Here is an 8758-nt window from a genome sequence, read left to right on the forward strand (position 1 = left end):
CAGAAGACAGCATGGAATCCACTAGGATTAGAGATAAGGGTGAGTGTGAGCCACCATGTGGGTGCTGGGGACCAAACCTGGGTCCCCTAGAAGAGCAGCCATTGTGTTGACCATTGACCCATCTCTCCAGCCCCTACCTGTCTCTTTTGTGCCCTGATACTTCTTCATAAGAGCTAACAATTCTGTCTTACTATTTAGATAATATCTGTATGCTTCTATAATTCCTTTAGGCCAGTCTTTTCCATCTGAAATGCTAAAGAGGTAAGTGTATGACAGAATGTCTGGTTTTTGGCAATGGGGAGAAAGTATCTGACATAAATTTTGCTTCCATTTTAAAGGGAACTCTGTTAGAATGAGGCATCAGTCTGCAGACTGGGCTGGGGATGTAACTCAGTTGGTAGAGTGCTTGCCTAACACAAACGAAGTCCTAGGTTTAGTCCCCAGCACCACATAAACCAGGCATGGTGCTGCACGGCTGTAGCACTCAGGAGGTGGAGGTGGGAGGATTGCAAGTTCAAGGTCATCCTTGACTACCTGAGTTTGAGGCCAACCTAAGCCACATGAAATCCTGCCTCCGTTGGAAGCTTTGGGAGTCTGAGTCCTGCATTCAGTTTTACCACTTTGGATAAAGTTTCAGACATGAAAAAAAGCAAACAATGAGGGTCTAGGGATATAGCTCTGTGGTAGAGCCCTTGGTTATCATGCACATGACCCTGGGTTTGGGTCTTTGGCACTTTAAGTAGAAAAGCCATAGCTGTTTTTTGCAGTATCAAGGTATTTTCCATCTGGCACTAATTTCATAATAGAATTTCAAGACTGCCACACACGTTATTTCATGAACATAAAAATACAATTACTCATAGATAGAATCCCCTTTATTCCTTATCAGAACAATCTAACAGCAAATGTAGATTATGTGTACTTTTTAGACATGTAAGTTCTTTTTTGGACCTGCCTTCCACCAGGATTCTACAACATTGTTACGTTGTCCTTCAGTGAAACAGGGTAAAAGTTTACATGAATCTTATTAAGGAAAGGGGAACTGTAACAGACAAAGCATGGAATCTAGGGCAGGGGAGTGGAGAGTTCTCCCTGAAACACACTTAACAGAAATACCTGTTGCTGCTTTAGAAAGAACTTTATGAATAGTAAGGTTTTGCAGTACAATTCAGGCAAAGGGCCAGCAAGTATTTTAAATAATTTCAATGACCTGATACTTAAGTCCAAATTATATATTTAATGTTTTCTTTACTGCAAATATGATGTCTTTAACCTGAGGTACAGAGTTGTCTTCTAGAATCTTTGCATAAGGCATAGGGACGTCAGCACCAGTGACACGAACAGCAGGAGCATCCAGGAAATTGAAGGCAGGGCCTAGGAGAGAGGGCTCATCTAAGACACAGATTTGGGGCCACCAAGGAGAAATCAAGGTAACAAACCCTAGGTACAGGGAACCGATCTAGTTTCACTTTGTAAGCACTTCCCCAAAGGACAAAAATCCCACACTGACAAGTTGAAAAGTCATTTGATCACCCCTAGCTGTAGATCTCTTTCCAGTTGGTATTCAAGTATACAACATTCACTACAGCTTATTGTAGTCTAGAACCAGTTTCTTTAAAATACCTTCCATGATTCTGGCACAAATCTCAGCGCCTACGCCAAATTGAGGCCAGCCTCCTTCCACAGTTATGAGATGATTTGTCTTCATGACACTGGCTTCTATGGCTTCAATGTCCATTGGTCTGATGGTACGCAAGTTTATCACCTAAAAAGATAATAAATAGGCTTTATAGAACCTGAGAGGCAAATATAAACTTGACCTCAAAATACCACTTTGTTTTTTGTTTATATCAACAGGTACAGGAAACGTAGAAAATAAAAAGAAAACCCTGCATGGTGCAGACCTGTAATCCACTTGGGAGTCTGAGACAGGAGGACTGCCACAAGTTTGAGGGCACCATGGGCTACATAGCGAGACCCTGTCTCAAAGTAAAAGGAGAAATTAAATTAAAAAATTGTAATTAAGGGCTGGAGAAATGGCTCAGAAGTTAAGAGCACTGACTGTTCTTACAGAGGACCCAGGTTTGATCTCCAGCACCCACGTGATGGCCAGCAACCACCTAGAACTCCAGTTCCAGGGGATCTGATGCCCTCTTCTGACCTCCTCCAGTATTGCATGACACGGGTGCACTTACATGCAAAATACATTCTAATACATAAAAAAAACAAACATATATTTAAAAAATATTATCTTTTTTTTTTTTTTTTATGTGTATGAGTGTATTGCCTGCATGTAGGTAAGTGCACCCGTGGATGCTTAGCTGCCATGTGGGTGCTGGGATTCGAACCCAGGTATTCTGCAAGAACAACCAGTGTTCTTAACCGCTGAGCCATCTCTCCAGCCCCATAAAAAATGAACAAACAAACAAAATATATATGTACATTTTTTTTTTTGTCCTTTTTTGAGACAGGATCTCCCTGTAGCCCCAGCTGTCCTGGAAGTCACTATGTAGACCAGGCCGGCCTTGAACTTATAATAGAGATCCACCTGCCTCTGCCTCCTGAGTGCTGGGATTAAAGGCGTGTGCCACCACACCCAGCTAAACAAAAATAAATTTTTAAAATTGTAATTAAGGGGCTAGAGAAATGGCTCAGTGGTTAAGAGCACTGACTGCTCTTGCAGAAGACCCAGGTTTGATTCCCAGTACCCACATGGTAGCTAAGAACTGTCTTTAACTCCAGTTCCAAGGGAATCCGACACCCTCTTCTGACCTCTGCGGCACTGAGTGACACAGGTGCACTTATACACACGCATGCAGTACACTCATAAAATAAATATTTTAAAAGAATTGTAATTAAAACGAAAGTTAATCTCCCTGTCACAGGCAGCTTTGTTCATCTATAGGATTCACTTACTCTCCTTGGTTTTTTTCTTGTTTTTTAATTATCTTTTTTTGGGGGGTGGGAGCTTTTTGAGACAGGGTCTTCCTGTAGCCCCAGCTGGCCTGGTACTTGCTATGTAGACCAGGCTAGCCTTGAATTTACAGTAATCTGCCTGCCTCTGCCTCCCAAGTGCCAGGATTAAAAACATGCACCACCACACCTGGCAGACATATCTAGAAATGAGGTTTTTGCCTGCATGTATGTAAGATACCACCTGCAGAGGCCAGAAGAGGGCTTCTGATTCCCTAGAACTGGAACTACAGATGGTTGTTAGCCACCATGTGGGTGCTGGGAACTGAACCCAGGTCCTCTGGAAGAGCAACCAGTGCTCTTAACCACTGAGCTGTCTCTTTGGGTCCCCTCCCTGGTTTCAGCATCCCTCTTATCAAAATAGTTGAGTCTTATCATGTACCAAGCCTTACGCTATCATTTTCACAGCCACTCTAGGATGGGGTAGTATTTATTTTTGAGACAGGGTCTCTTACTAACCTGGAGCTCAGTGCCTGGCTACACTGAGTGGCTAGCAAGCTCCAGGGATCCTCTTGTCACCACCTCTCGAGTGCTTGGGTTTAGGTACATGCTGCCACACTCAACTTGCTAGGGGTCTGAACTCAGACACACATGCTGCTTGGCAAGCACACTTTACTGATTGAGCCATCTCCCCACCCTGGCTAGACTCAGTCTTAACTTGAGAAAACAGGTACTATAGAGAAGATCTAGAGACTTAAGTGGTAAAAAGCCTTATGTGGAAAGTAAGAACTGCATGACAAAAGATTTGTTAGTGGGGGCTGGAGAGATGGCTCAGCAATTAAGAACACTGGTTGTTCTTGCAGAAGACCTGGGTTCGAATCCCAGCACCCACATGGCAGCTAACTGTCTGTAACTCCAGTTCCAGGGGATCCGATGGCCTGTCCTCCATGCACATTGCCTACATGCAGGCAATACACTCATACACATAAAAATAATATTTTTTTAAAAACTGAGAATTGAAAAAAAAAATCTCAATTTAAAAAGATCTGTTAATGTGGTACAGAGCTCAAAAGTCTTTTTTTTTTTGGAGAAAGAATCTTGCTATATAACTCAGGCTAACTTGGAAGTTGCTTTTCCTCCCTCTGCCTCCTTGTTTTAGGATTATAGGCATAAATCATCATGCATAACTTAAATGTATTATATTTATTTAGTGTGTGTCCATGCATGTGCATGCCATGGTGCATATGTGAAGGTCAGAGGACAACTTTCAGGAGTTGGTTCTCTACTTCTACCACGTGGCTCCCGGGATCAAGCCATGAGGATTGTACTTAAGTCATCAGGCTTAGTAGTAAGCACCTTTACCTGCTGAGCCATCTCACTGGCCCTGGGTCATAAATTTACAAGGAGCCTTTCTGATTATAAAGAAAAAAAAGAACAAGTGAATGTCCTCTCACCTCACATTCGATTCCCTCTTTAGACAGCACGGCTGCAGCTTCCATACAGTGGCCCACAGGTCTCGAATGGGCAACTATAGTTATGTGGTTCCCTGAAACAAAATGGTCAAAGATTAGAGGTCAGTAAGGAGCTAAAGTTGCAGCACTGGTGGTTCTGCAATCAGCTGTCGCTCCTGTCCTTTTACCAAAACTTCAACTTCATCCCAGTGAGCCAAGCAATGAGGCTGTCTTTCTAGGAATGAAATATAAACCTACCAGACTGATTCAGAAAAGCCTAATGAGTTTGTTCTTTACCTTTTAAGTCAAACTACATGGCAGTAATGTCTAGATTAAATATGACCTACATCAACAAAAGGGCCAGAGAAATAATGACTAGATGTATGCTGAAGTTCTCTTACCTTGCTTTTCGATTTTGGCCTTCCCAATAGGAATGAGAAAATCTTTTGACTGAGCTTCTGGAGGAAGTTCAAATGCTACTCCATACATCAATTCATTCTCTAGCATCACCACTGCAAAATGTTATAAATACTTAAGCAAACATAACTACAGACATTACAACCAAGAATGCATACATGACAGAATCATGCATCTTTTGAGTATGAGGAAGCCTTGTCTTTATCATATCCAGGAGCTTCATGATGGTCTATGTGCTGGCATCTTAGTGTAGCCACTATCGTTTCACTAAGGGTAAGCCAGTGCTGGTGTTTAGTAAATTTCACCTTACCTAACCAGCCCCCTTATAGTGAGAAATAAGAAAAACAACTACGTTATTTTTTAAGACAGTGTCTCCCTGTAGCTACTTGCTATGTAGACCAGGATGGCCTCAAACTCAGAGATTTATGTGCCTCTGCCTTGAGCACTGCACCTGGCAACAAGTGCATTTTTAAAAACATTTATTTTTTAAAATATTTTATTATTTTTATTCTATGTGTATGAGTGCATTGCCTGTATGTATGTAAGTGCACCCATGTTGTGCAGTGCCTATGGAAGTCAGAAGAGGGCATTAGATCCTCTGGAACTGAAGTTATGGATGGTTGTCAGCCAACATGTGGGTGTTGGGAACTAAACTGGGGTCCTTTGCAAGGGCAGCCTGTGTTCTTAACTGCAGAGCCATCCTTCCAGCCCAAAAAGTACATTCTTTACTACCTTTACTCTGTCTAGAAATCATTAGCACTTTGTATGCTGTACCTAAGCCTAATAGAAGCCCTTAATGGTTCCTTCTGTGCAGTGCCTTAATGTTCAAGTGAGACCCAGGGGTTACTGTGCTCACCTGGATTATTATCACGAATGGCTGATTTAATGAGTCCTTTCGCATCCTCTGAATTCCAGGGGCTGACCACTTTTAAGCCCGGGCAGTGCCCATACCAGGCAGCAAAGCACTGTGAGTGTTGAGCAGCTACACCTGCAGAGGCACCATTGGGCCCCCTGAATACTATGGGCACAGGCTGGAGGCCAGCGGACATGTAGTAAGTCTTGGCAGCTGAGTTTATAACCTGATCGATGGCTTGCATAGAGAAATTGAAGGTCATAAATTCACAGATGGGTCGCAACCCAGCCTGTCAAATCAAAAACACTGATGTTAAAGAAACTAAAATCATGCAAACTCTTTTTAAAAGATAGTATTAAAGCAGATCTCTTTACACGAGCTCACTATGGTGGTATTACGTACCATAGCTGCACCTACAGCGATCCCAGCAAAGCCCATCTGTGAAGTAAAACACCATCGTTAAGAAGAGGTCCATAGAAGTGAGGACTGTGAACCTGAACTGTGCTTGTCTGGAAGGCTTACCTCTGATATGGGAGTGTCGATGATCCTCTTGTCACCATACTTCTTCCACAGACCTCGGCTAACCTACAGTTAAAATTTAACCCCATTTCTTTAAGTGTATGTCAGGGTACATAGCTACTTTCATCTTATGTAACTTTTACCTGTTTTTGTTACCTTGTAAGCACCATCATACTGGGCGACTTCTTCCCCAAGCAGAAACACCGTTTCATCTCTTTCTAGTTCTTCATCCATACCTTGATTAATAGCTTCACGAACTGTCAGCTGTCATAAGTGTGTGAAAACAGTAAACCAGCCAATGTATTACTCAGAATACTAATTACTTAGATACCATGGAGAGCTTTCTTTATATTTACTGAGGCTGCTCACAGCATAAAACATACAAAACTAATCCTCAAACAGGCAATTCCCTTTCAGTTCCAAGAATCTGGCTGACAAGATGGCTCAGTGGGTAAAGGAGCTTGCTACGAAGCCTGAGGAATTTGATTTCCAGGTCCCTATATGGTGGAAGGTGAGAACCAACTAATCCCTCAAAGTTGTCCTCTGACCACCACAAATACACACAAAGTAGATAAATAAATGTAATAAAAATTAAAGTTCCAAGAATTTTAAAACCAACATTTCTGTCACACATAATCTTTGGCTGTTAATAAGCTTACTGAACACTTTACTTGATGTGCCCTGGCTTAAGAAAACTGATGGCTGATCAAACTAGCTCACAGGCAGTTTCCTAAGTGGGCTATTTTATTACTACACTTGGAGTACTAAGCAGTAGGAGTACTATAAAGAAAGCCTACCTAAGGCTAAGTATTGAGCACACACTGGTGCCAGGCACAGCTCAACCGTTGCCATCCACAATGCAGTTGTTACTTTAATACGGTGAATGGTGAAAGCCTCCACTTCTAAATATGTATGCCAAAGAACCGAATGCAGGAACTCAAGCATATTAATTATCTGCACGCTAGTGTTCACAGCGCTGTTACAAAACCCAAAGGTTTCCAAATACTCATCCTTGAATGAACCTTTCAAAGGAATTCTACAACATGGATGAACCTTGAAAATAAAGTGGTGTGAAATAAGCCCGACACAAGAGGGCAAATAATTCAACTTATACGAGGTTTTCGAACAGGAAAACTCAGAGGCAGTGAAGTACAACAGGGGTTACCAGTGGCTAGCGGGGTAGGAGGAGTGAGGTATCACCCGGTAGTAGACAGAATTCCAGCTTGGGATGACGAAAAAAGTTCGGGAAATGGGCAGCATGTATGGTGAATACACTCCATGCCACTAAAGTCTACATTTTCACACATTTGATTTTTTAGTTATATTATGCCAAAATTACAGGTGGGTAGGGAAGGGAGTCAGGGAAGCGGCTGATCGCTTATCTGATTGCCATCGGCCTTGTGGGAGTGTCAACGAAGAGGCGACAGGCGACAACCTGGCAGAGCGGATCCCGGACCCCTCTCCTGACTCCCTTTGACTCCCGCCCAGCCTCGGCGCAGGCGCGACCCCTACTCGCCCGCCTCCGCCCGGGACGTAGAGCGCCCTCCCGGCTCTGCCCCGCGTCAGTGCCAGTTACCTGTACCGCCGCGGGCGCCGAGCGATGAAAACGCCTCTTCAGCAGCCCGGAAACCTGGCGGGGGGGAAAGAAGGAGGCTCAGAGAGGTGGCGGGGCGGGTCGCGGGCGTGCGGGCCGCGGGCGCCGAGCGGTGAAAACGCCTCTTCAGCAGCCCGGAAACCTGGCGGGGGGAAAGAAGGAGGCTCAGAGAGGTGGCGGGGCGGGTCGCGGGCGTGCGCGGGGCCGCCGCCTACCTGCCGCAGAGGTCTCCGTAACAGACCCGCCACCACCGCCATCTTGCCCGTGTCCTCTATCGGCCGCCTAATGACAACACAGAGGCGCCGCACGCCAGGGCGAGTCCCGCCTCCTCCTGAGCAGCCAATGGCAGGGCGTGACGCATGTGGGCCCCGTCTCTTCCATAGCAACCAATAGCAGGGTGCTACGCATGCGCAGTCCCCTCAAAGCCTGAGGGCCCTGCCCACCTGGCCAATGGCCAGGGAGTAGTGCGGCGAGCTAAGGTGGTAGTCGTGGCCCTTCCCCGCTGTTCCTGTGCACTGGAATCAACTGTGCAGACCTCGGGGGGCGGTTGGCCACACGGCCAGCATGCAGTGCACACATACCTAACTGCATCTGCCCCACGTGCTGGGTCTGAGTCAATGAGGAGTCTGATCGCGTAAGGTGGAGGGACTTTCAGGCCACCCCTCTGCGGGCTGTGGAAGGCTCTTGCACTCACTCTAGTGGCGGGGAGCCTGCCGCTGTATGAGTGGGTGCTGTCTATTGGATGCAAAATGTAGCTTTCCTGGATGCACTAAGCGCCCATTATGCCAAGTATGGTGGTGTGGGCTTGATAGCTTGTTTCTCATGGCAACCTTCATAGATGATTCGCGTTAACGTTATCTCCATTTCCAACACACCAAAGATGGACTCCGTGATCCTGGATTTGGAATTAGAAGTGTCTGACCCTAAAGGTGGTCTTTTTCCATTGCTTCTTAACACAACTAGGACTCCATCCTGAGGGAAGGTTTCAGCAACCTGGGTATAGAGTTCAGA

The 8758-nt window shown here is 45.0% G+C and overlaps 1 protein-coding gene across 2 annotated transcripts; it reads right to left on the reverse strand.

The window, feature by feature from the left end:
* Window positions 1–857: 857 nt before the first annotated feature.
* On the reverse strand, window positions 858–8072 carry Pdhb (pyruvate dehydrogenase E1 beta subunit). 2 transcript variants are annotated; one of them, XM_029567398.1, is made up of 10 exons: window positions 7963–8072; window positions 7842–7889; window positions 6310–6423; window positions 6157–6219; window positions 6037–6072; window positions 5638–5923; window positions 4766–4876; window positions 4368–4459; window positions 1624–1765; window positions 858–1374 (listed from the first exon to the last, which is right to left on the reverse strand). In XM_029567398.1, the coding sequence occupies exons 3-10, from the start codon at window positions 6385–6387 to the stop codon at window positions 1229–1231; spliced, it is 954 nt and encodes a 317-aa protein (XP_029423258.1). In that variant the 5' UTR covers window positions 6388–6423; window positions 7842–7889; window positions 7963–8072; the 3' UTR covers window positions 858–1228. The 2 variants fall into 2 exon arrangements, with proteins under 2 accessions (XP_029423258.1, XP_008839413.1); XM_008841191.3 differs by lacking the exon at window positions 7842–7889 and adding an exon at window positions 7730–7783 and having other exon boundaries at window positions 6310–6417; window positions 7963–8065.
* Window positions 8073–8758: the final 686 nt, after the last annotated feature.

Source organism: Nannospalax galili, unplaced genomic scaffold (assembly GCF_000622305.1).
Source record: "Nannospalax galili isolate Female #2095 unplaced genomic scaffold, S.galili_v1.0 scaffold561, whole genome shotgun sequence".
In the NCBI taxonomy this organism is placed as follows: domain Eukaryota; kingdom Metazoa; phylum Chordata; class Mammalia; order Rodentia; family Spalacidae; genus Nannospalax; species Nannospalax galili.

Excerpts from the sequence above, each read along its gene's own strand:
- Pdhb (XM_008841191.3), bottom strand. The coding sequence starts at position 8,004 with ATGGCGGTGGTGGCGGGTCTGTTACGGAGACCTCTGCGGCAG. Across the intron at positions 7,784-7,962 it reads TACGGAGACCTCTGCGGCAG|GTTTCCGGGCTGCTGAAGAG; the intron begins GTAGGCGGCGGC and ends CCCCCCCGCCAG. Across the intron at positions 6,073-6,156 it reads TCGACACTCCCATATCAGAG|ATGGGCTTTGCTGGGATCGC; the intron begins GTAAGCCTTCCA and ends TTTACTTCACAG.